Source organism: Protomyctophum parallelum (assembly GCF_964188405.1).
Source record: "Protomyctophum parallelum genome assembly, chromosome: 1".
NCBI lineage: Eukaryota > Metazoa > Chordata > Actinopteri > Myctophiformes > Myctophidae > Protomyctophum > Protomyctophum parallelum.
In genome coordinates this window covers 66,129,951-66,156,334 of record NC_139697.1, presented here as the reverse complement: position 1 = coordinate 66,156,334, position 26,384 = coordinate 66,129,951, and the positions used below count along the sequence as shown (strand labels likewise).

General features: G+C 41.7%; 2 protein-coding genes across 3 annotated transcripts; both read left to right on the top strand.

Moving 5' to 3' along the window:
- Positions 1-17: 17 nt before the first annotated feature.
- c2cd2l (c2cd2 like) lies at positions 18-23,219 on the top strand. 2 transcript variants are annotated; one of them, XM_083789208.1, is made up of 15 exons: positions 18-353; positions 790-1,249; positions 12,211-12,306; positions 12,677-12,796; positions 13,047-13,157; positions 13,735-13,848; positions 14,610-14,709; positions 15,618-15,750; positions 16,908-16,972; positions 17,295-17,416; positions 18,997-19,168; positions 19,271-19,369; positions 19,783-19,931; positions 20,428-20,644; positions 20,963-23,219. In XM_083789208.1, exons 2-15 carry the CDS (start codon positions 875-877, stop codon positions 21,211-21,213), a joined length of 2,124 nt encoding a protein of 707 aa, XP_083645334.1. In that variant the 5' UTR covers positions 18-353; positions 790-874; the 3' UTR covers positions 21,214-23,219. The 2 variants fall into 2 exon arrangements, with proteins under 2 accessions (XP_083645334.1, XP_083645333.1); XM_083789207.1 differs by having other exon boundaries at positions 14,610-14,712.
- Positions 23,220-24,235: 1,016 nt separating this feature from the next.
- On the top strand, positions 24,236-25,018 carry h2ax (H2A.X variant histone). The gene is made up of 2 exons (XM_083770645.1): positions 24,236-24,511; positions 24,615-25,018. Exons 1-2 carry the CDS (start codon positions 24,342-24,344, stop codon positions 24,871-24,873), a joined length of 429 nt encoding a protein of 142 aa, XP_083626771.1. The 5' UTR covers positions 24,236-24,341; the 3' UTR covers positions 24,874-25,018.
- Positions 25,019-26,384: the final 1,366 nt, after the last annotated feature.

The window sequence follows — 26,384 nt, the reverse complement described above, 5'->3', positions numbered from 1 at the left end:
GCAGGGTAGGCTGAGGCTGCAACGACAAGTGAAGTGAAGGACTGAAGGTCTGCCTGCACTGCCTGGGGATCGGGGAAGCTAGTAGTGCTGCTGCTGCATCTAGAGTTGCAGTTTGTCGGATCGATACGTGACAGGACAGCGTATGTTCAAACTTCGCAGTGCCGGCGGCGGCGCATCGACCTAAGTGAACACCGCCGAATGATCTGATGATTTGGAGTGAAACATTTTTAAATGGTTGTTGTTGTTGTTGACACAACGCTGCCTGCGCATCGCCATGGAGGTTTCATGTTACCGAGTTCTTGCATTCGATGCGTGCATTGGCAGCAGCAGCTTGGACCATTCAAACTAAAGCGGTAAGGCTGCTGGTCTCTGTTCAAAAAAATTGCATTGTAATATATATATATATATATATATATATATATATATATATATATATATATATATGTGTGTGTGTGTGTGTGTGTGTGTGTGTGTGTGTGTGTGTGTGTGTGTGTGTGTGTGTGTGTGTGTGTGTGTGTGTGTGTGTGTGTGAGAGTTTTGTTTTAGAATCGATACAAACCGTAGCACAGCTTTACCTCGTTCACGCGTGGCTCGTCCTCGTTATAAGCTAATAAATCTACGCAATGCAATATTCAATGCACTTAACTGTTTTCTTTTTAACGTGACCTAGAAACAGGCCAACGACTTTAAAGTACGTTGATCACATCCACCATCTTGGTGTGTATCCTGTGCTTTTCTGTGACATTCCATTATAAGCTACTGACTGGCTGTTGTGCTTTTAACTCACAGGCAGGCGTTGGGCTGACGCTCACACTGCCTTGATCATTCCTCCAGAGTAGACCATGATGTTATGAGAGGCGCAAATGAGCTGTGAATGATGGAGGACGTCCTGGACATGAGCTGGCTGTGTCTGCTGGGGCTCTTTCTGACCTCCTTGCTCATTGTGCTGACATGGCTGGTCCAGTACCTGCTGACTGCACTACGTCTCAGGAGAGCGAAGCAAGACAAGCAGGGCAGGGCCGACACTGCCCATCAGCACCCCCTCATTCCGTCCCACCGCCAGACCAAGGGTGGAGGAGGCGTGTGGGGCTTTCTGCTCAAGTTGCGCTCTGGCAGTGATGGAGAAGGGTCCGTCTCTGAGGCAGGGGTGAAAGGTCTGCTTGCCTCTCTCTTCTCCTTCAAGTCATTCAGGGAGCACTGGCAGAGAGCCTGGGTCCGAGCTCTGAATGAACAAGCTTGCAGACATGGGGTATGTTTCAATTGGATATATGAGTTTATATTGGTAGTTATTATAGAATGCAAAGACAGAGAGAAATGGCAGAAATCTTTAAAGAGAGATTAGTCAACATATAAATGTCATCCAGATCTGTGTATCTCATGTTTGAGTGTGTGTAGTCACTGCTACTCCTACTTCCTTGCGTAGGAGTTGGACTGTCACAATCATTTAGATGAGGATGGGGCAGGGCCTTGTATAACATCACCAGACTGATGCATGTGAGTCGAGATTCAAGGCCAAGAAAACTTGGCATTGTACGAACACCCACAACTCATAACAATACTGTAGACATATTCTAGTCTATGTGGGGAATACATTATTCAATAATGTGTAGTTCACTCTTCAAGGAAAGAGAAATGTCATTGTTTAACCACCCTGGCCTTAACCAAGGCTTTTTGAAAAATATTAAAAAATAGTACTACATGCTCAAAATCCATCCCTTTGCGAAGCGTTGTGCACTTATGCTTATGCTTATTTGTATTTTTTTTTAGAGCTGGGACTCGATTAAAAGAAATTAATCTAATTAATCAGAGGCTTTGCGATTAATTAATCTAGATTAATCGCATTTTAATCGCATATCAATATTCAACCCGAGAACAGCGAGAAACCTTTTTTTTTAATGTTTTTTGGTATCCCAGTGAATCAACGAATAGTGACTACAGGATACCACTAATTTTCAACATTTTACTGTCATTAATATACCTGTTGTGGAAATAATAATAAAAAGTCACCCCACCCCGTTGCCTAGAACTGGAGGTCTGAAAAAATAATTGTAACAGTAACAAGTACATCACAAAGCTGTACTTCATATTGTTACTGTTTTTTGTCAGACCTCCAGTTCTAGGCAACACAAAATGGGGTGACTTTTTATTATTTCCAGTTTTCAGTACTATAGAAAAGCGCCCAGTGAGAAACGTTCCGCGGTAAAAAAAAAAGGTGCGATTAATTTATCTGTAGTTAATCGCGATTAATTTTTCTGTAGTTAATTAATCTAAATTAATAGCAATTAGTCCCGGCCCTAATTTTTTTTTTTAAATGGGGCTTAATCGGACATAGCTTTAACTGTCCTCTTTCTCACATTTCTGAAATGTGTCAGTTATCGTATTACAACACAGCTTGTCAAGTTGTGAAAGACGGAGGTACTTAAGTTAAGTATTGCCCAGACAACACAGCCTAACAAATAAAAGCATCCATGAATTAGTTGTGTAACCTCCTCTATTTCATGCCACCAATATCCTTGCCTGTTTTTCCGTGTGTTGGATGCAGACAACAGATCCTACAGGTCTTTGATCTTGTGTATCAAAGTGAGCCACCCAGTCAGTTTGTCCTTTTAGCACTGAAAGTCTATGGATGGATTCTCTGGATGGAGTGAAATGGTCAGATCCCTCTACTAAGGGCCTCAGTGGCACAGGTCTCATCTGGTCTTCTCTTGAGTGTCTTAAATGGAAGGTGGACTTACTATAACAGGAATAGACCAGATACATCTAGTAGGCTGTATGAGCACTGAAATTGACGTGTTAGGGGAAAATGTTAGGCGATAGATACCTTCTTTCTTGTTCATCCGCAAACCCAGAATTGTCATTCACGCCATGTCACTGTAACCAACGTCTGGGTTTCCGATCGCTACTGTAACCAGTACTTAATCCATGCTATTCTACGACTGGTAATTAATTAGAATGATTAGAAAGGGACAGCAATCCAGCATGGTCTTTTCATACAATAATGATTGTTTTTCTCCTCAACATTCAAAACCTTAGCAGGCATTCCATTGAAAATAGGTTTAATCAAGACCACATGGCTTTAGTGAAATATTTGTGTTTTCAAAAACAATCCAAAGAGAGGAGAAAATGCAATTGGAAATATGAAAATATATGTTAAACTGTGGTGAAATGTACTGTAGCATGTGGCAATTGATATGGTGAATTAAATGTGGTTATGGACATTACAGTTCACAGTGATGTGAATTGTAACAGGAGCTCTTCATGGGTCAAGAGTTTTTCATGGGCCTGCAGAGTACACCGACGTGATGTCACTGATCATATGACCCCAAAACAGAAGGGGGGAGGGGTATATTAATGACATAGTTCAATGTTGAAATGCTTTAAGACTGCAACAGTGATTAAGGGCAATGCAAATAAACGTAACTTGAATTTAATCCCTATATCCCTATATCATAATGTAAAGCCTTTTGTAATAATGAGCTGCAAGATTGTGGTTTGAGACTGACTTGTAGTGTAACTGAGAGAAGTTAATTCCCAAGTAGCCAAAGTGTTAATTGCGACTCCACTTTATCTATTCTTCCTTTGAACCATGAGAAACCTCAATCAATCAAGACCACCCAAAAGTATTTCTCTCTGGGGAAACCAGAGAGGAAGAGACCTTAAATAATTTCACACAGGAATACCATGTAATGCAGTCAGATCTTTAGTGAAGTCTTCTGGTTCAAGCGTTGTTACAAGAAATGTCAAGGAAGTAGGAGAGAGATTCTCCGTACTGTAAGTGTTCTGAACCATGTTACATCATTTTGCACAAACATATATACTCGAAAACATGTCATAGATACAGAATTCAGTTGTCACATTGCAATAGGTCGATAGGTGGTTATCAGAGTACAGTGTCATGAGCGTCCGATTGTCTGAATCCTGTTTTTGACTTTAATCACGTCCCGTGATTAGGATTCTGTTGTTGACTCTTTATCTCATGGGGTGAGAGGGTGTTTATATCCTCATCTTTAGAGCAAAGTTGTTTGTCAGGTCGTACTCCATTTTTCAATCTGGAGTGGGTGACAGCTGATAATAGAATTAATACAATGCAAATATTGATATAACATCACTGGGTGACAGGGCAGTCCTGTACACCAAATACAAGGTCATTTTTAACATAGTAATAAGATGTGAACATAAAATACCAAAGAAAATATCCATCAAGTGTCCCTTCTGCATTGGCCAAAAGACAAAAATGTAAAATGTAGGCTATAGTGATTGGGTACAATGCATGATTAGTGGAAAGAAACTCAACATCAAAGTATGAGAGAAAGGTTGCCACTTGCCAGCCCTATGTTTCTGGATGGAATCTCTGACTGTTTATTTAAGTTGTTCACGTATGGCTAAGATCTGTTGTCTGTATATTAGCATTGCTCCCACACACCGTTTTATAGAGGGTATGCACGTGTCGTGACATCATCAACATACCTGTAAGTGCAGGAACGTCTACTGTGGCAAAAAACGACTTTCTGGCCTTGACAGCCCATACATCCAAACAGAAAAAATCTGATTGCATTAAACGATGTTAAACAATTACATTTTTTTTTTTTTTTTAAGATATTTTTTTGCGGCTTACGCCTTTTATTGATTTTTGAAGGGACAGACAGTAGGCTGACAGGAAACGGGAGAGAGATGGGGGGATGACATGCAGTAAAGGCCGTGTCGGGTCCGGGAGTCGAACCCGCGGCACACTGCGACTGGATTACCAGTCCGGTGCCCAGACCGTTACGCTACGGCCTGGGCCAACAATTACATTATTAACATTATTTGGTTTAGCTTGGACTTGTTTGTCTTCTGACTTCTGTCCTTCCTTCCTTACATCCTGACTTTAAAAACATGCCTGAGGGGTTGTGACGGCATGGCAGGTATTAGGTGGCCAAAGAAAGGAGAGTCATATCTCATCGTTAGCTTCTCACATAGCTTAGAAACACTCGCCACCTGGCCAGTGGCCACTAGCCAGGAATGTTGCTATTGCCGAAAATTGACACTTGAACAACAGCCTACTGTAAAGTACGGTCCTGGAGACTGGCATTGTGTCCTGTCTTGCGTCTCAGGATTAGGTTTCATCATAAGTGCCACTGGAGGACTGAAGAAAAGGCATCCATGTCATCATGTAGGGATTAACTAGTGACACCCTTTATAGTATTAAACCTACTGTAAGTATGGTTGTTAATCCTCTAGAGGAACTTGAGATGAATAAGCCTATGTTCCAGTTTGTAGGTTTAGGAAATAATTATTAGGTTGAAGGAAGCGCTTTTGTTTCTGCTGTTATACTGCTGGAAGTGGAATGTTTGTTTTGGTATAGTATTATTTTTCTCTTCCAATTACCAATGGGACCCAAGAGAATATTTGACTATTTGATAATAGATAATAAGATAATTTGTGTAATAATTGCCTCCAATATTCTAGGACCATTTTGAAAATTACAGGGGCTCATTATAATAATAAATGCTTGATTATTTCTGAATCTGGCAAATGTCATGGAATGTGGTATTAAATGTGTATATATATATGAAGTTAGGAGTTGTTGAATGTGGGTGAATGTGGGTGTTATATGATATCAGCCTAATGGCTTTTGGTGTTGGTTAACAAGGTCACTGTGCAACTTAATATTCCTGTTATGGATCGCTATTATTAAATGCATGCCAGCCCAGTGCTCACCGCTCATAGAACACCATCAAAGGGGTGCTGTTTAGTCATACACATGACGTAAGCATTGAACATTCCAATGTCCAGTCCTATTAGTCAGTTTGACACTATTACAGTTTTAATAAAAATAAATATATACTTTAGTTGCATTAGGCCTATTTTCACAGGTAGTAACTTCATCCTAATTTTATTATTTTGTATTTTAATGTTGTACTTCACCAATTACTGAATAAAACATTTATAAAATAAACTTTAGCTAGGTACACATGTTAGTACATTATGACATGATTATTATGTGATTTGTGATGGTGACAGACAGGGGCTTCTCCTACACACCTGGTTGTGTTTGGTTTGTAGGTCAAAACCACAGGTTGGCTATGACTGCCTTGGTTTCTATTCTTCAACCTTATCTGACTATGACCACAGTAGAATAGAGTTGCACATATAAGCTCTCCTTTACTTAACTGGGTCCATATAAACTGGTCAACAGAGTTACAAGCTTTCTGCCTGCTAGTAATAACTGCCCTGTGACTGGACTTGTTATAGCATGTTTATAGCATAGGTATTTGAATAGAAAACGGTGCAATTGTTCTGGGTTTAGAGTAGAAGAAGAAGTTAGAGGTTGGAGGTTTGTTCTACTCTTTCCAAATCCCCGAGCATGGCTGGCCAGGACACTTGATTGTGCAATATCTTGACGTAAAATGAAGTTAATTTTTATATTATTTATGCTAATATAAATGCACCATGTCTCTGTGTGTACGTACGTGTATAATCCACATAACTGACCTCCAACACTAACCTTGACCACCAACTTCAAATTTGACACACGCGCTCCACACCACCACAGTGAGTGCAGTGCCCGGTGTCAAGTCTGTCGGATCATCACAATGTGTTCTGACATCTGCATATACTCCATAGGTGGGCATGCCTGATAAATAACTCCATATATGGGCATAAAAGGGACACAGACATAATAACTGGGTGGGACATCCATTTCCAACTTGTATCGTTCCAAGTATGCCAGTGCCCAACAGGCATTATAATGTGCCTGTGATCATTGACAGGCACAACAGACAACTGAGGCAACATGGAGCTTCACATCATCTCTGTTCTGAAAAGGAACAAAGCGCGCGTGGAGAGCTCATTGGTGTAGCAATAGACTTAAGACATGTAATGGCAGATCTAAGCTCACAAAGCGATGCATTGTGTTCGTGTTCAGTTTGTGACACTGGCGTGCAACTGCCATGATTTTCACCATGGGTGTCTTGTCTCTGGTTTGATGATAATGGTTCATATAGGGTCATCACTAATCCAGGGATTTGGCTTCAGCACAGCTGGTTATGGGTAATAATGTCAACAGAAGGCCATCCTCTTAGTTCCCATGCTCTTACATGTAGGCCTATATAATATTTGACACATTCAGTCAATAATTATCTGCTCCACTGATCCATTGTTATTATTAGAGGTGCCATTCTGACTAATGCACAAACAAGGTGCTATCAAAGTAAGCAGGATAATGACTGTACTGAGCTTAGCCTACTTCACACAATCTAACAACTTCCCTGATCAGATTTCAACTGTACCTGTCTCCAGGCAAACACATGTACTGTGGTATAGTATAACATGAATAAGCACAAGACATAGTGTACTCGATTCTCCTTGAAAATGGGAACGCGGCACACTTTACAACTATTTAAGTACAATGCTTTATCTCTGACTGATGTGTGCAGCAGCTTAACTACATACTACACAGCCATTTGCAGAGCATCTAGATTCAGAAGAAATATCTAATTTGACCAACGTTTACTCTGTGGGAGCACCTGAATCATTGGTGTGCTGTGGATCTTTTAACTAGTAGGGCTGTGACGTCGCGCGTGTGCATACAGCTCATTTGAATTGCATGTGGGGGGGGCGTGCGGCGGTGCGTGCGGCGTCTGAACTACCGGGGTGGCGCCCTGGACAGCCCTACCGCCAGCTCACCACTGACCTGAATATAATCACAATCTTACAAAAGACTGCTCAGTGCTCAGATATTATGATTTAGTGGTTTAAGGTTTGACATTACCTTAAAAACCTGGATACATAATGAGCATTTTGTTTAAATCACTACCTGATTTCTTTACTTACTGTAAAACCAGGAGGTCTGTTTTATAAAGATCCTAATATTAGTTGTGACAACCAAGTATAGTCTGGTGACCACCGGAGAGACAGGTGACAGCCGGAATGCAGACGGCACCCGGGTGAGCAGTATGGGTTAGCGCCCCAGGGGAGGACACACACGCCTCACGGAGGACACAGGCCGTCGTGAGGCCTTTAGGGGGTCCACTCAAGCCGCAAGCGGAGCCTGCAGCGCCACCTTGCTGTTCAGGTGGAGTTTGCGGAACTATTGCCACTTAGGAATCCACCATTCCTGAATGAAGTGTCTGGTGCTGCGACTCTGGTGCAACGCACAGGTCCCGGGCCTGGTGAGAGCAGGAGTGGACCTGGTGAGACGTAGCAGGGGCCTGGACAGGAGTCAACCCACAGAGCCTAGTCCTTCCATGTGCCAGAAGCGTACCTCCCAGCCCTGGCAGAGTAGTTCTGGAGTAGTTCCAACGGATTGTGCGGCCTTGGTCTTTCCCTAATGGGACTGATCGAGGGTAGCTACTGGGACGTAAGTCGGGACTTGATCACCCCGTCTGGGTTGCCTGAGTGAGGTATGATGTTCGAGAGACCCGAAACCCAGATGACCTTATGGGATCAGGGGGGCAGTCAGCCAGATATTTCGTGAAGCCTCATTTGAAATCGGTAGTTCATATAATGGCCTGTTGTGGCGCTGGACTGGACCCAAAAAGCCCCATAGCTCCATAGAGGCCCATGTATTTTGGCCCAACTTCACCTAGACTGTATTACCTTAATAAACATGGTCATGAATACTTTCTTCTTCCAGTCACTAGTTTAAAGTCTCATTTCTAATGTCATAATATTCTTTTTGGAAAATTATGGTCCCATTAATTAAAATAATGACCATAAAGTCGCGTATGTTCTGAGGGGCGTGGCTACCGTTACCGTCTATGATCGGGATTCCCCTCCCACTCAAGAGTCTTCTCCTCCCACTCGAGTCAAAATAAAAACCAACGGAGAAGAAGGGGGGAAGTCCCGCCTCGTTGTCTGGGCAGCCAATGGCCAGCTGGACCCAAACGGAGCCAGCCAATGGCCAGCTGGTCCAAAACGGATCTAGAAAGATGGCGATTTACAGTGCATTAGAATGCAAGGGATTTCAGGCTTCATTTTACGTTCATGTTAGACCCGGGGAACGCTTTGTCCATATTTTTTACAGTCTATGTATGGGATACATCACTGAGGATACGTCCCAGGTGCATTCATGCGATGTTATTTTTGTTATTAATAGATAACAATAAATAATTTATTATTATTATTTTAATCTATTTTGTAATTCTAATTTAGAAAGGACTGTAAATAAATATACCTTCAAATAACCCAGCATGGAGACCAAATACTGTGCTGTATTTACCTTAAAAATGAAAAACCCGTGAAAATGCGGCACAAATAATTGAATATATTCTTTCAGAAGACTTTTTTTTTTTTTTTTCGACGTCAGGCAAAATATATAGTTTGGATGTGGTGCCATAATTAAACGTAATGTCGATATGGCACGCCGACTATCAAGAAAATAAAGACACAGCACAAGGTTGCAGACCCCTGATTTAGAGTATTCAAATGGATCCAAAGTGGATCCGAACTGAACTGAACTGAACCGCTCTTCACAGTATTGTTTCAGGCTAAATACTGTCAGATTGTTGATATTAAGTTCATTGGTTGGAGATGATTCATGTCCGCAATGTCAGATGACAAGACCAGGGTTGGCGGTCTCTCATTAGTCCAACGCATTGATGATGAGGATGGCGTAGCGACGTAGAGTTCATCTTCCTTGGTTCAGTCATTGATGGCCATAGACCGGGAATGCACAGAGGCTGGCGTTGCTAGGCAACTTGTTGATAACTTCTTTCCCTGCACTAAGTTACTAGGCCAAGGTCAAACTAGACTGATAACACGGCAGCTGCATGTTGAATTAAAAAGCAGCGCCTACCATAACTTGGTGACTGAGAAGAGACAGTATGGCGACTGAACAAGATATTAAATGGGACATAAACATGGATGACATGACATTAATGATGATAAGATGAGCAACCCTGTTTAAACAGGCAGTAGACTAAGGGTAAAATGATGATATGGGAGAATAAGGTGACATGGCATGGCATGGGCCAAAGTTCAGGAGGATATGGGACATAGATAAAAGTAATTATATTGTGTGTAACTTGGAACATACTATTATTATTATTATTATTATTATTGTTATTATTATTATATTGTAGATCGGCTAGTTGAACTATTTTAAAATGTTTTTCAAAATAGTAAAAAATGGCAAATACGTTTAGGGATAAGGGATAAGAGTGGCGCAAGATGGAGCCCTTGATGCTTTTATAATTGCAAGGCAAACTGAAAAGTGCTCATTCCGATTGGACAACCAAACAGCAGCTGAGCAGCAGCTTTGTAACTGTTTGTAACGTCTTTATCGGCATGTCCATGACCTAGTCTAAAAAGACCCTCGACTCACTTTTGGATTGTGACACCGACTTAGAAACAACATTCTAATATTTTATTATTTATCACATGCTCATACAGTATGTGTAGTGAAATGTTGGTTCAACACTGCACGATAGTGTGATGCTAAAAAAAGGGTGTGAAATAAGAATTAGGGTCAACAAAAGCCAGGGGGCAGACTTTTCCTGGGTGGTCCACTCCACATGACCTTCAGAGGCTGTTAGCGAGACCCAGAGGTTAGTTGCTGACAAATCTGAAGTGGCACCATGGATGTCCTCAGGAAGAATGCCCACTGCAGACAGAGTAGTAGACACTAGACACACTCTTTTGGACACTAACAGTGATGACTTATAGATGGGAATATGGTTAGAGCATCATGATTGAGTTAGTTATATCACAGAGTCGCGGGATGGAAATAGATCCACAAGCTTGTAGATCTGCTATTTTAGGCTTGCGACTTCATTGTGTATCAATCAGCTGGCCTTTATGACGTCATGACAAGTTTTTTCAATATAGAAAAATTATCTATGAGTCATAATAAATTGGTTATATCTCTATGAACACGCCACCATCTGAAATAGCCATCATACTGTCCTGTGTGGTGGACATGCCTGGGGGTGACAGAGCATTTTCCAGGGCCCAGCCAAACCGAAGTAAACACACACAGCATGTTGTGTAGTGTAATCATGTGACTGCAGTGTTGATCCACAAATCCTGCGTATGCTTGCAGCATTGTTCTTGGCTTCCTGCCCTTCTGGTTAGAGCACCAATACTACTTCATACACAGTCACACACATGCATGCACGCACACACACACGCACGCATACACACACACACGCACACACAGCGTCCAACAGGTGTTGGACTTAGACCTTATGCTCGACTATAGGGTATTTGTTTCCTATACCATCTCCTGTACAATTTGAAGCTAGCCAGTAAATCAGACCTCCTAATCCTCTGGTGCATCCAAGTACAGACTAACAGTGAATGACCTGGGGGGGCAGCGGACTGACCTCATGCTTCCTTCTATGCATGAGGAGTCCAAGCTGCTTCTTTTCAGGGGGGGGGGAGTTTCCCCGGTTGGACGTAACGCGCGGAAGGAACACGTTATTCCGACCAGTTCCTTTCCCCTCCATCAGGCGCCTCGGCTGGCCAGGGGGAGGTAGTTTAGAGACCAGGATTACTGCATGTTTTTTGTGACTACCCTAAGTAGTAGGGTCCCCTAGGGGACACGGGGAGAACATGCAAACTCCACACAGAAAGGCCCTTTCACCAACCCCACCTCAGGTATGGGCACTGATGACGCGGAGGAGAGAACACTGCGAAAGAATACTGCGACCTTTCTGTCGTTATAGGTATTACATGGGGACTGTTCTGCTATTTTAAAGATTCAGGAGCTATTTTTAGCGGTGTGCTTTCTGAATGACAAGGTTGACCACCCACCCTGAAGCATTGCCCTGTGAATCCACAACTTCTGTGTCCGTTACAATGGCTCATTTGCATTTGCATACTCTGCAGTCTGTACTGCCCTCGTGGTTCAAGCATATGTTGCATGTCTGTGCCAATATCTCCCAGCACTTATCAGCCACTAAGCTTCAAAGTCTAACTGAGGTTGTGATCCAATGTATATAAGCAGAGATGGTGAAATTGCCTGAACAAGGAAGTATTGAGGCTATAATTAGCCTCAGAGCAAATATGGATGGATTCATTCTGTTTAATAAATGACTTAAAGGCTGTTGTCAATTAGCATGTTACAGTGGAACGGCAGCAAGCATCTGACAAGCAAAATGCACCAGAGATAATCATTAAGCAATCAGAGTAAACAGTAAACAGTAAGACCAATCCTATTAAAATGGCATTTTATTCCCCTCCTCTTTTAATCTTCTCTAGTCATTATGTTTCCCTTCTCTCCACCAGAGCTCCATTCAGATAACGTTTGACAGCAGTCTCCAGCTAAACCCATCCGCTGAAATAGACAGAGTCACCTGTACTAACCAATCAGTCCAAAGTATGGTAAGTAAAGTCACCTTGATGCATCATCCTTTCATAGTAATCTCGATCTCTATCACAAAAATGCATTTCGTATCAAGGGGATGTAGAATAGCTTTATCAATCTTCTTGTAACCTAAAATATACAGAATCAATTTTGCAATGCACATTTGGTCTCCCACATTTATGTGGGACAGATTTGTGCATAGTACCTGTATCAATTCTTTTAATACCAGCTATAATAAATGTACTGGTTGAGTTTGGTGGCATTTGCTTTGATTGTAGTTGTAGAAATGTATTGATATTTTAGAAGTTAACAATTGCCTCAGGACAATTGAGTATTTCCTATTTTAATATCAACTTGTGACAACTTTCCTCATTTTGCTTTCTCCAGGTTTTACATTGCAAATGTACAGTGGACACAATGACGTTTCCAGTGACAGTCACTCAGCAGTCACCTGCTGCCGTTTCCATGGACACCTACCAGATCACCCTAGAGCCTATGATGGCAACGGTATGTTAATATAGGGTTGAGATTTTGCATTTAGGGATCACTAAAGATTTATTTGCATTGTACGCAAAAGTATAATTTACATGACCAATGGAGCATAGTGATTGTTTGGCATTCTATTGTTTATGACAGTCAGCGTTATATCTCAATTTATCTCTGTAATATTCAATCATTATTATACCATAAAGCTTTCAACCACATTCCTCCTGTCTCTGTGTGTGTGGTATGCGTCTCCCCCTGGCTACGCCATCAGGTGGTGGTGTGTCTTGAGGAGGTGGAGGAGGAGGGCATGCTGGTGTCCTGGACACTATCCAAGCAGCCATCTTTCAACCTCACTGTCTGTCCACGCAGGATCCAGAGAAAGGTTGGACAATGGACACCACTCCTAATCTCATGTGATGGCTTTGTCAGAATTTGTGCAGTTCTCTAGGACAGGAACCCCTTTTGGGTTTTTTACCTTTCAATCCGGGAACCCCTTTTGGGTTAGTTGTTGCTATGTACAGCAACATATATTTATTTATTTTAAAATTTGAATAAATATTAGAAGTACGTTTCGGAAGTACGAATCGGCCTCAGGTCTAAGCGGGTTAAAGGCCCCGATATGCCAAAACGGTGTTGAGTGAAAAGCCATAGTGCATTTTCATCATAATGACATTCATCATAATATGAGCCAATCATATCAATAGTCAGCTCTCCCAAAGTTACAGACTACTGCCATCTCCTGGAGAGTTATATCCTGCACAGGCGCAGAAGTCAGCCATAAAAAAGCAACACTAAATCGATCTGATCAGTCACCGCAGTCGCCGCTGAGTCGGCATTAGTTCTTGCAACTTAGCTTGGTGTGCCAGGGCCTTTATGCAAGACCTCACATTGTAAATGATGTAACTTATCATGTTTAGTTGAAAGTCAGCTCTACAGTATTTCTTCTTTCTTTCCCCCAGGGCAGTGACGGTGAGGTGGACCTGGACATGATTAGGGAGCTGGTAGAGGATACCTTGTTCAGCACTCAGCCAGCCATGGTCCTTAACCTCACAGCTTGTGTGTCCAGTCCTGCAGTGAGAACCTTCTCTTACATATTGTATAAAACATTGGCTCAAGAGGAGTTTCCTACTTTCTTTATATTGAGATAAAGATCACATTTTCAAAAAAGGACTCAAAGCTATGTGTGGATGATGGATGAAAGACCCTATCTTAAAGTGAAATGGCTCTAAGTCAGGACTTAGGTGTACCATGTGGTCTATTTTTCAGAGAGTGGTGAAGGTTGATCGTGTAAGCGCGACAAACAACCAAATGTGATGGGTTTCTATAATCCCAAAAGGGTACAATGTCTTGGGTCAGTGAGTGGGTGACAGCATGTGGAGCTAAAGCTCTGCTAAAGCTATGCAAAACGTTGCACTGGACTAGTCCAGGGGTTCCCAACCACTGTATGCAGACCGGTGCCAGTCCACAGGACATGTACCACCGGTACGCGAGAAGCCGCCTAGGAAAGATTATGGATTGTAAACAGCAAAGTTAAGTCCATCACATTTCCACGAATCCTTGGTATCATATTCATAACCAGCTTCGAGCATAATGATATGGCATAATGATGTTCTACGTCCGTGCTACTTCCGTGTTTCATAGCAGTGATATCACTGTAGAATCCTTGATATCTCTATCGTAGATTTTCCATGTGAGTTTATAACTACGAGCTGTATTTTCGCCTCGCGCTAATAAAACACTAAACAGAATTATTATTTCTTGTCAACATTCAAGTAAACTATCAGGAGATATAACTCAGGTAAAGTAATCCGTCACTTTTTTCTTTTGCTCTCAGGTTCCCACAGAGCATCTGCCAGTGGGTCTGTATCCTCCATCTCAGGGTGCCTCGGTACAACGGCTGCTACTTCGGCAGATCAAGGCAACCTTCCACAAAGGTGGTCAGTTGTTCTTCTTCTCAGCCTTACATACTATCTAGTATCTGGTCACTGCCGGTGTTGACATGCACACACATATTACTGAGGAATGATCACTTTCAAAATGTTTAAAAAATAGATGATCTGCCTACTTCTGCCCGACCGACACTGTTGTATGAAGACATTTCTTCATACAACAGTTTCTGCCCGACAGTGACTATATCTTGTTTATATCCTTGCTGTTGGGCGGAAAACTTGTATCTCAAAATTAACTTTTTTGTGCTTTTTGGAAAATGAAATTCATCATACAAGAGTGTCACTCACACAGCAGATCGGCAAGCTCACAACGCCTTGTGAGCTTCTAGATTCTAGATTTTAAAAAAGAAAATCAAAACAATAAAAAAAAGAACGTCTTTGAATTTACAAGGTTTCCACCTGACAGCGATGACATAAGAGTATTGCCTTTCTGTATTATGGGTATATTCAACTTAACTTACACAGGCGTTGACATTAAGGCTTCTCCTGTTGTCCGGGACAACTATAAGTCTTTCCGGACAAGTGCATTAAAACTTTACTTGTCCGTTGGACAAGTGACTCTTGGTTTCATGTTTTCTGAGCCAACAATGTTGTCTGACATTATTCTGGATCTATGGCTGTGTATTTGGATGTAATGTATGTAAGATCACTGACATTATAGGGCTATTAACTTGTAAACTGAGAATATTCACAACTAATATTCAAACATGTATTCACCAAAGCCAACTTACAGTTAGTTGATTTAAAATTTATTTGTGTGCTCGTGCTCCGGACAAGTGAGTTTTGTGTCCAGACAAGTGAATGGGAAATGTACTTGTCCGAAGGACAACTGCCTCAAAAAGTTAATATCAAGCCCTGACTTAGGTACATAATCTGTGTGCGTCTTGCTGCAGGTCTGTGGTCTAAACCAGCGGAGCTGTGTTGTGTGCTGAGCCTGAACCAGCCCTCCACAGAAAGCAGAACACACTTCTTGTCTCTGCCAAGTGACCCTCCCTGTTCACTGGAGTGGAGTGAAGACATAACTCTGTGAGAAAACATCTGCATGGCCCAGGCGGTGGCGTAACCGTCTGGGCACCCGACTGGTAATCCAGTCGCAGTGTGCCGCGGGTTCGACTCCCGAGCCCGACACGGCCTTTACTGCATGTCATCCCCCCATCTCTCTCCCGTTTCCTGTCAGCCTACTGTCTGTCCCTTAAAAAAAAACCAATAAAAGGCGTAAGCCGCAAAAAACAAATCTTAAAAAAAAGAAAACATCTGCATGACTGAGGAGAAAATATACCATGAAGTAGAATTCACACATATTTTTTATATTCTTTAGATATTACATATTACCTCAATTAGACCAAAACTTAATAAACTTCTCCTGCAGCCGGAGAGAGAAAGTGATCGGTTCTAATACAGATATAATTTACTATATCTATCCATTATTTTATGGTGGGGGCCTTGTAAAGCAACCAGTGCCTTGTAAATACTTTTCTACAGGTCAGATATCAGAACAAATAGGTAATGGTATTCATCTGATCTTTTCATCTGGAAATGAACTGTACATGTCTCAAAAATAATGTAGTAAATTCTAAAGGCAAATGCGCACCACATATTTTATTTATTGATCTATGAAATTCTGCCCAGAAGGTCCTAAACACTGGACACTCCCAGAAAATATGCCTATAGTTAGCCTCCCGAGATCCATACTGTCTACAGCATGTCGCCTCTCCCTCTGAAGAATTCACACATATTATAGTAAATTAAAAGAGAGACAATTTGGTCTGGTATAATCAAATATTTGATTGCTCTCTTACTTTGAGGTTATTTATTTATTTTTACCCATATCCTCTGAAGACAGTCCATCTGCTGTCTCCACAAGGTTTTTCACTATTTGTGAATTGTTAGCCTTTACCAAACTAGAATTTTAACATACCAGCGGTAACCTCATTTATGCTGATAGCTTTTAACCCATTCTGGGCGGGAACCCCTTTTGGTGTTATTTTATGCTTTAGCTATTGAAAAATAGCAGATCTACAAGTTCATAGCGCGCCACCGTGTGGTGCACTACGAGCTTGTAGGTCTGTTATTTTTGAAAAATCAAAGAACGACTGACATAGAAACATAGCTTTTTCAGAAAACTGTCAGGATGTAGAAGACATTTTTTTAATCTGATCTCATGTTGCCATTTTGTGTTGCAGGGATGTCGGCCCAGAAACCAAAGAGATGAGAGTAAGGCTTTTGGAGCGCACCACCACCAGGGAACGTAAGGCAATATAAAAAGCCACTTTACATTTTGGCTGCTGATCAGAAGCCTCCTCAGCAGTACTGTTCAAACTTGGGAAGCTAAATCAAACACACAGACATAGATCACCCATTGAAACACAAATAACACTCTTAGTGTTTTCAGTTTAATCTCATTTGTGAATATTTGGTAAGGAATCTAAGGATTCTAATATCACAGACAATCACTTGCAATTAATGTATGTCAGATGTTTACGTACCAGTTTTTGGTTTGCAATGTTGCATGTACAGACGTGATCACTTCTCAGTGAATTGCTCTTAAAAATAATATGTCTTTCTGGTAGGATACTTGCCGGGTTACGCCTCCATCACTTTGGACCTCTCTTGTACAATTCCTTCCAGACAACATGTACTGTCTGTCAGCCCAGGCCATGGTTTGGCACCAAGCGCTACGGTCACCTTAGAGGTCAGTGATCATTTAAACCAGTCCATTTCTATGAAATAGAGGCGCATCTGTTGCAAGAGTGACATAAACAGAGGTTGCAATATAGATTCTTGTATAAGATATGTTAGCTTGGATTATGCATTCTAATATAATAGAATGGCTTTCCGGTTTATTTATAGTTTCCTTTAACTTCCACCATGTTACCTTTTTAGAATATGCATGTACACTGTTGTTACTATTCCCAAAGAGAATATGACGACCTCTAGTCCCTGCATGCAAATGCTTCATATTCACTCTAAAATGCCACCTCTAGTCCCTGCATGCAAATGCTTCATATTCACTCTACAATGCCACCTCTAGTCCCTGCATGAAAATGCTTCATATTCACTCTACAATGCCACCTCTAGTCCCTGCATGAAAAAGCTTCATATTCACTCCACAATGCCATACTCTAAAAATAGATAACCTGCAGCTCAAGCCCTACTTCTTCTGCACACAGCAGCCACAATCCTTTTGTTGTAATGTTTCTCCATCACTCTTTTTACAATTACTTCTGTTTGTGTGTAATGCGATCCTACACAATTAGAAACACATTCATACCTGTATACTGCGCTGACTGCAGATATAGAATACATGCCATTGTGATAGCGGATACAAAATACAGTCTGAGCCGTCATGTCTTACAACAAAAATAGCAGATCTACAAGCTCACGCACACGCTCACAACACATCACGGCTACTGTACTTTCGATGTGAGACACCGGCATGCAACTAAGTATAAATCAATCTTATGGCACTATTAGAATACATGGGCATGATGATAAGACATTGCTATCTCTAATACACTAGTGTGACAGTAAGCCTGTGGGCTAGCCTTAAGCCAGAGCAGTCGATAATGTATGTTGTATGACAGCATCATCCATTCTCAAAACCCGTCTCCACTGGCAATGTGTTGAATTGTATAAGTAACATTGGTGTTTTGGCACAAATATGCCAAATGGTACAAAAAAGGCTGTTAACCTAAAAAACTAAACACTTATTCTACATAATAATATGTTAGCAGCCCAAATATGCCACCAATGCAAACATTATGACCCACCAGGTTTGTATACGATACGAAGACACAACTTGATGGGAAAAGGTCCATAATCTTGCTTGAGAGTGGCCTCACTCTCAAAACACAGTTCCTCTGTACTTCTACTATTCCACGGCATGAATGCCGAATGTTCACAACCCTCAAACTATCCTCTTGTATCACTCTCTGCAATCTACACTCTCTGTTGCTCTATAGTCTATTGCGTTACTCTCCTGAGTTACTCTCATTCACCCTACTGCATCTCAGTCACACAAGCTTCAATCCTTTTTTATGTGCACACCTGGGTTTAATCACTGGCAAGTATGTCTCTATGGTAAGATAAGGCCCACCCTCTAGTAGTCATTACAGCCATATACTGTATAAGAGGCGCCAATATTGATGATTGGAGTGGGTCGTGCCATCATATATCATATTATACACTATCCAACAGGGAGATTGGATTTGAAATTCTGATCTCAGCCATGGCATGGATTCTCACTCTGGTCTCTTTTTTTTACTCTTGCAGATACTGTGTGTGGACTCGGGGGAGCCTGATCACTGCCACAACGATGTACCACTCCGTTCCTTACTCACCCCCACGAAGAAGGTAGACGTCGACCGAACCATTATGCCAGACGGAACAATCGTCACCACTGTCACGACCATCCATTCACGACCCAAACTGGACCGCAGTGCAGGTGAGCGTGTTACAATGTTGGCCTAGAATGGGACATGCATACAAGAGGGTTGCAGTAACATAATGACAACACAATGAGGCTGACAGTGATGGTGACTTTTAGGTGATTCTCCCAAGCGCTCTCCGTCCAAAGTGGAGGTGACTGAGAATACCCACTTGATGCCGTCTGATGGCAGAAGCAGCACCAGCTCTCTTTCAAGCAGTGAGTTGTCGCTGACCATGTGTGATCTTTACAGTGAGGGAGAATAGATGGCAACTAGTGTCACAATATTTTGGATCAATAATCAATGGTTCAAGGTGGGGTCTAAATCAGTAGCTCTCAAACTTTTTCTTGACTCAACATTATTCAAGCTTTTTCAAACACTAAACACTAAAAAATAGAAGATGTACAAGCTTGCAGCGCTGTGAGCTTGTACATCTGCTACTTTTGAATAGCCAATGCTAAAATCTAAAATGACACAGATGCTTTCCCGGTTAGTGAAATCAGTTTTACCACGTATATATTGGCTATTTTCAACATTGTAAAACAGTAAAAGGGCAGCGGGCTCACCAACTTGGAGAACAGCTGTATATAGTTCGGGAGAATAACGCGTGTGGATTTGTGTTGTTCAACAGACAGCCTCCTCTGTCTCTCTAATGGCCTGGATCCTGTGGCAGAAACGGCCATCCGACAGTTGACGGAATCTGCCAGCAAAGTATCTACAGGAAGCTGCAGGAAAACACCTACTAGGAGGAGCACAGTCATCATCTCTGGGGTGTCAAAGGTCACGTACGGTGCACTCCACCATCATTGGATAAATAACACAAGAACACAAAAATCACCATCATTGGATAAATAACACAAGAACACAAAACTACTGAGTGTTCATTTAACTCTGAGGTTGTAAAAATGGTATGGGTCCATTTGGTTCTGTTTGTACTCTCTCAGAGCTAACAATCATTTTACAGGTATATTATTTGCTAAGAAATGTTCAGTTATTGGACCACAATGGAAACAAGTCCCCAGAACTTTTTTCTGACTGTACATTGTGCTGTTTACATTACGGACTATAAAGTATTTGATCAAAGTGTATTTTCCAATGTTTTGATTTTTTCCCTCCTGCAATAATTAAGTAAACAAAGTTGTCATTGTTGTAACTTTGGAGGCTGCTAAATCTAGCATCTCTCTGCTGTCTAATTTGTGTGTGAATTAATTTGTTGTATTATTTGATTTACCTGCTTATTGACATTTATCAAATGTCACACTTGTGGTGTTTTCAGGTTCCTCTGGCAGAAGATAACTGCGCTTTATCGGTGGGCTACGCTGCAGCCATGGATGCAGAACTGCATGGTAACCACTACGGGGTGGGGCATCATCAGCGGGACCCAGATGAGACCACGCCTTCAGATGCGTCGGAGCGTCCCTCTGTGGAAGACGTGGAATCGGATACTGGTTCCACTGGTGCCCTGGAAACCCGCAGTCTCAAGGACCATAAAGGTGAATCTACTGAATGAATCTACTGAATCGACTCAAAGTCAGCAAAGCCAGTATTGGGTGGACAGTGCTTCAGTTAGTAGTGACGTAGTGCATTTATGGGTTGTGGCTTTAACCACATGACTCTAGCATCCTTAATCTTGGCATATCATAATAGGCGAACATTCTGTAAAAATGGATGAATATTTGGCAAAAAATGGATGAACAATCCAAGGACATTCCCACAAAAATAACTGATCTACAAGCTCATCTATTTGTCATACAGGGAAGTACATATACTGTATATAGGGTTTAAGGACTTAACTGCTCTTCTCCCTCCAGTGGGCTTCCTGCAGAGTGGGACAAAGCTGTTGTTTCGCCGAAGACATCGAGAGAGAGAACCCTGCACCAGTGTATCCCACGAGGACATCTCCAATCTGAGTGATAACTGTGTTCCTACTGCAACCAGCAGCCGTAAAAAATCTGGCAGCTTCTCCCGACGTATCATCAAGCGATTCTCCTTCCGTTCATCAGGCAAGTCAAAGGGCAAAGCCACTACCACCAATGGGGGAGAAAGCACACTGGACAACTGATTGCCATGACCAGGGTAGGAAAAGAGGCAACTTATCTGGTTGAGAGGGCCATTGTAAGTCATGTCCAACTCCCAACCTCTATTATTGACACATGAAGAACTGAGGAGTCTTGACAAGAATCTGTTTTTAAAGACAGATAGCGCACCCCAGGTGGGTGATTAACTGTGTTTCTTTAAAGGATACCTCTGGTAGGGTTTTCCTTTGCATAGAAATCACTGCACCTTACAGGAGAAGAGAGGACTCATTGGTCTGAAGGAGTCTCCTGCTGTTTGTTGAATGAAATGGTAAGAGGAAGATGAATTGATTGAAATGAAATGCTGTATGCCCTGGTGAACACAAGAGCTCAGTACATAGAGAGAGTGAGTGTGAGTGACATCTCAGTGAATTGCTCTTAAATTATTTAATTATATAAAATGCCAGTCTGATATTATTGGTTGCACTTTGGACTTTTATTTTATTTATTTATTTATTTGACAGCACATGTAAACTTATACGAGTAATTTATAATATGTATTGCTGACCTACAAACTTAAAATGTTAATTTTTAATTAATATTTGTATTACTTTGAAAATAGTACAACACCAGTAAACGTTTCAATTGTGATTCTTGCAATACATTTAAAAAACAATTTGGGACAGCAAAGCATTTACTGCTTTGTAATGTTGTCATTCCTTTTCACAACATGTTTAGAGACTGATATCAAGCATTATACTGTAGATGATGGTACTTGATGCAGGCCATCTGAGGGATGAAATGGCTGATCTTTTTATTTGCATTTTCCATACCTTTCCAACGTTTTCTGATTTATATTTAAAATAAATGTGTGATTTTACTCACTCCCCCCCCCCAAAAAAGAAAAGGTAGTAGCGTTCGGTTCTATTGTACAAACATTGCTATATGTTTTCATTCTCAAACAGCAATTCTGGAAATGTTTGAAGTAGGCCTAAATGAGCAAAATCAACCTCAGTCTTAAATTGTAATGTTGACTCATAGTTTCTTAAACATTCTTAAAATGTTGTCCATTCATGTAATAAGACGTGGCAGTGGATGCCTGTTTTTCTTATATTTTTTATTTCATAAAACTCACCTTAGCTTATCCTTTAGAAACCATTCTTCAATGTCGAGTTTGAAATTGTACTCCGAGGGTTAGTTAACCACTTACTGATGTTACAAAGTATTGTTTTGTTATCAGGAAATGCTTAGGAAATGGCTCCTATTGTATAATTTTACCATTTAGACGTGCCTCTGGAACACTCTAGTTTGTGCATGCATTGATTCTTTCATCATTACTAAAACTTTTGTTGTCATTACAGCATGTTTCCTTATAATGTAGTTGCAGAAGAAATGTCCTACATTGTACAACATTTAGTGACATTGTCATTCTTCGGTAGTCTTAAGTCCAGGAACAAATTTTAAGCATGTAACGAAAGAATCCCGATGCTCTTGGGAGGTGCTGGGAAGCTGCAGTAACCGTTTCAATTTGGAAATGTTCATGTTATTAGTTGAGCTTAATTTTTTCACATAACATGTACACTGCCTTGCAACTATAGGGTAAGAAAAGAAAAAATAATATCAGTAGGATTCTTTACTAAAACAACACTGAAAGTAAAATTCAATGCAAGATATATAATTATGCTGTGTTTCAAAGGCAAATGATTCACCAGTAAGAACTGTACTGTACTTAATGGAACTTTTGCTGACCTTGGTGTCTCCTTGGTGTAAGATTAAGACGTCTGGCAGTGTGTATAATACCATATTATTTCAATTAACAGAACCAAATTATTTATTTTGTATGTACGCAGAAAATAAGGTGTTGGTATAATGTCCCTGGGAGAACCATCACTGATGAGGTAAAGCATTTCCTAAGGTCATGAATGAAAATGGTTTAATCTCCCACACAAACTGCAACCAATTTGTGATGTAAAGAAATGAACACTGTTGATCCATGTGGCTGGCATAGGACTAAATGTGAAACAGCAATGGTTGCCCCTAATGTGTGTGTGTGTGTGTGGTTCCTATACTATTGATATTTAATTTGTTTAATTTATTGCAAATAAATTATTTTTGAAGGCTTGTTCAGTTTGAAACTGACTTTTTATTCTTTATTTACAATAATCTGAAGCAAATGAAATCACAAACCAAAACTAGAAAAAGTTCCCCTCGAGGCACAGGTCTCCACCAGGGCAGGTCAGGTTGTGGCCTCCTGTTGGCGCTATAACAGGCCAATGTGAAAAGGGTGGGATATATTCCTCAGCCTAGTAAGAAAATGTGTGAAAGATTTCATGTAAATTGCACGCTGCGTTCATCATTTGTGAAATGAACGCTGCCTCATGGTGGCGCTATAACAGGCCGTTCTGGAAAATGTGGGGCAGAGGTTCATCGTTGGCATCCAGGGAGTGTGTGCAAAGTTTGGCAACCGGGTTAACGGTGCTGGAGATTAGCTGGTAACGGACGGACGGACGGAAAGACAGACACACACACGGACGGGAGTGTAAAACATCTCTCCCATGCCTTCGGCTGGTGGAGACAATAACAAACCATACAGTCAAATGTTGTACATGTCTTAATGGCAATTGTTTAGTTAGAACAATTTAGTCTATATCTGACTAAGGCTCTGAGTCCTCTAGTGTTAAACAGCTCTAATAATGCAAACTGCAAAGGCATTTCGAGCTATGGACCAGAGCTACATGAACAACATGAAGCCGCCAAAACTTTGAAACTAGAGGGAAAATTCACTACTGGTGCATTACTTTTACCTTACTTGATGGGCATGCACACGAGCCATTCACAACAAGGACGAAAAGCAACGACGAATCAAATTCAGTCGTTCCACAGACTGCAACTGTTTGGATTAAGGGAGAGTATTTTGTCCAATAAATCTCTGAATTCCTATCCCACGTGTTCTTCCAAAGCTAATGGCGTAGCGCGTTCGACTTAAACAGCCAATCAAAATCTAGGGCGGTACAACAGCTTGCGTTTATATACATCGGGTGTCTGTCTCATTTTTCCGCATCACGCATGACACGCAATCACGCATTAATTGTTGCCTTTTTGCAAGGATCTGTGCAGTGCAGATAAGATAAATAACTCTATCAACTCAAGTATTAACCGAACCTACTAACCTACCATGTCTGGAAGAGGTAAAACCGGAGGAAAGGCCCGTGCTAAGGCCAAGACCCGCAGCTCCCGTGCCGGCCTGCAGTTTCCAGTCGGCCGTGTTCACCGTCTCCTGCGGAAAGGGAATTATGCGGAGCGTGTGGGCGCTGGAGCTCCAGTCTACCTCGCTGCGGTGCTCGAGTAAGTTGACATTTTTATTCACAGCATGTGCCTTGTAGCAGCATAGAAACGGTGATGAAGACAACAAAGTATGATAAATCTTAATCAACTTACTCTATCGTAGGTACCTGACCGCTGAGATCCTGGAGCTGGCTGGCAACGCGGCCCGCGACAACAAGAAGACCCGCATCATCCCCCGCCACCTCCAGCTGGCCGTGCGCAACGACGAGGAGCTGAACAAACTGCTCGGCGGAGTCACCATCGCCCAGGGCGGCGTCCTTCCCAACATCCAGGCCGTCCTACTGCCCAAGAAGACCGGACAGGCCGCACCGAGCGCCGGCAAGGCGGGAAAGAAGGCCTCGTCTCAGTCGCAGGAGTATTAGCCTGCAGGCTAACGGACAAAACTTTATACCCCAACGGCCCTTTTAAGGGCCACCCAGCTATTCATTGAAAGTGCAAAACTGTGCCGTTGTTTATGTTCATTATGTTGGTGCCTGGTTTTTGAATAAACTTTTGTATTTTAACGTACGTTACACTAGTAAAGCGTTGTTCCTCAACTTAAGCTATGTAGCTAAGCTAGCTAATTGGTTCTAAACTAAGACTCTAGACTAAGACTTTACGGGATGCTTTAAAATATGGTAATTTTTGGGTGATTTAACTTTAAAGTGATCCCTGGCTGATAAGACTTGTATCCCTGAAAACATTATACTTGCCATCTATAACAAAAATGTACCATTGAAAACACATATGATATCGTCTTCGGTTTTTAAAAATATATATATTTTATTCCCAAGGGGGCTAACAAGGGGTTAAAGTGCGCGGAGCGGCGCACCACTATGACGTCACGCGCCTCCCTTTCGGTTTGTTGTTGTGACAAAATGCCAGGCTGTGCTGCTTTAGGTTGCGTTTACAAATTGAAAGACTTCAAGGAAAATTGCGTGAGTCTTCACTGCTTTCCCAAAGATAAGAGCTTGAGAAAGAAATGGGAAAATGCTTGCGGAAGAATAAAACTTCCCAAAGAGCCGCGTCTTTGTTCGAGACATTTTTCTCCAGATGCGTTCGAGTCCTTTGGTCGACTACAGCTGGTTAAAGAGCTTACAGGTACTGCTGGTGGTTATAGGACATTACTAAAAGCAGATGCCTTGCCTACTATTTTTCCTCACAAGGAGTCAAAACGGCCCCGGCTCCGAATAGCGAGCGAGAACCGCGCTAAGAAGCGTCAAAGACGAGAGACACTGGATGCGCTCCTTGGAGATACTAGTACTACTACTACTTTTCAACCCGCTGTCGCTGCAGCCTCTGTAGGCGAACAATTGAATAATAATAATATGGCTATCATGGAGGAATTTGACAGCCTCCCAGTTCAGTCATTTCAGGAGTCTGTGAGTGTTCAGTGTTCTCCAGTCATGGCCGATGCAGAATCTCAGACGGACAGTATTTACATGTCGGCTGCGGGAGAACAGTTTCCAATAGATGTTCAATATCCAGTGTCTATGGACCATGTTTATGCAAGTAAACATACAGTAGTGTTGAAAAAACAACAGGAGGACATTCAGTCACAGGATCTCTTCCTCTCAGATGATGAAATTAGCGAGGGGAGTCAGCCACAGACACAATCTAGTTCAGATTATATTGTAAATTCATCTGAGCACTCTCAAAGCACACAGGAGGCATCACAAGATTCATCTGCCTCCCATAACGAGAATAGGGTTTTTCTGGTTTTTGAGAAACAGTTAAAACTATTGTTTCAACGTTGTTCAAAATGTGGCTCATTGATTGACATTAACCATGACATGAAAGAGATACCAAATGAAGGATCACAGCTGACATTAGAGCTCACGTGTGCTAACAGTTGTACTTACAGATGGCGTTCTCAGCCTTCTCAGAGTGGGAC

Bases quoted from the DNA above. Each gene is read 5' to 3' on its own strand.
- c2cd2l (XM_083789207.1), top strand. From the start codon at position 875: ATGATGGAGGACGTCCTGGACATGAGCTGGCTGTGTCTGCTGGGGCTC. The intron at 17,417-18,996 runs GTCAGTGATCAT...TTACTCTTGCAG, and splicing joins GCGCTACGGTCACCTTAGAG to ATACTGTGTGTGGACTCGGG. The intron at 19,169-19,270 runs GTGAGCGTGTTA...GGTGACTTTTAG, and splicing joins CAAACTGGACCGCAGTGCAG to GTGATTCTCCCAAGCGCTCT.
- h2ax (XM_083770645.1), top strand. From the start codon at position 24,342: ATGTCTGGAAGAGGTAAAACCGGAGGAAAGGCCCGTGCTAAGGCCAAG. The intron at 24,512-24,614 runs GTAAGTTGACAT...ACTCTATCGTAG, and splicing joins TACCTCGCTGCGGTGCTCGA to GTACCTGACCGCTGAGATCC.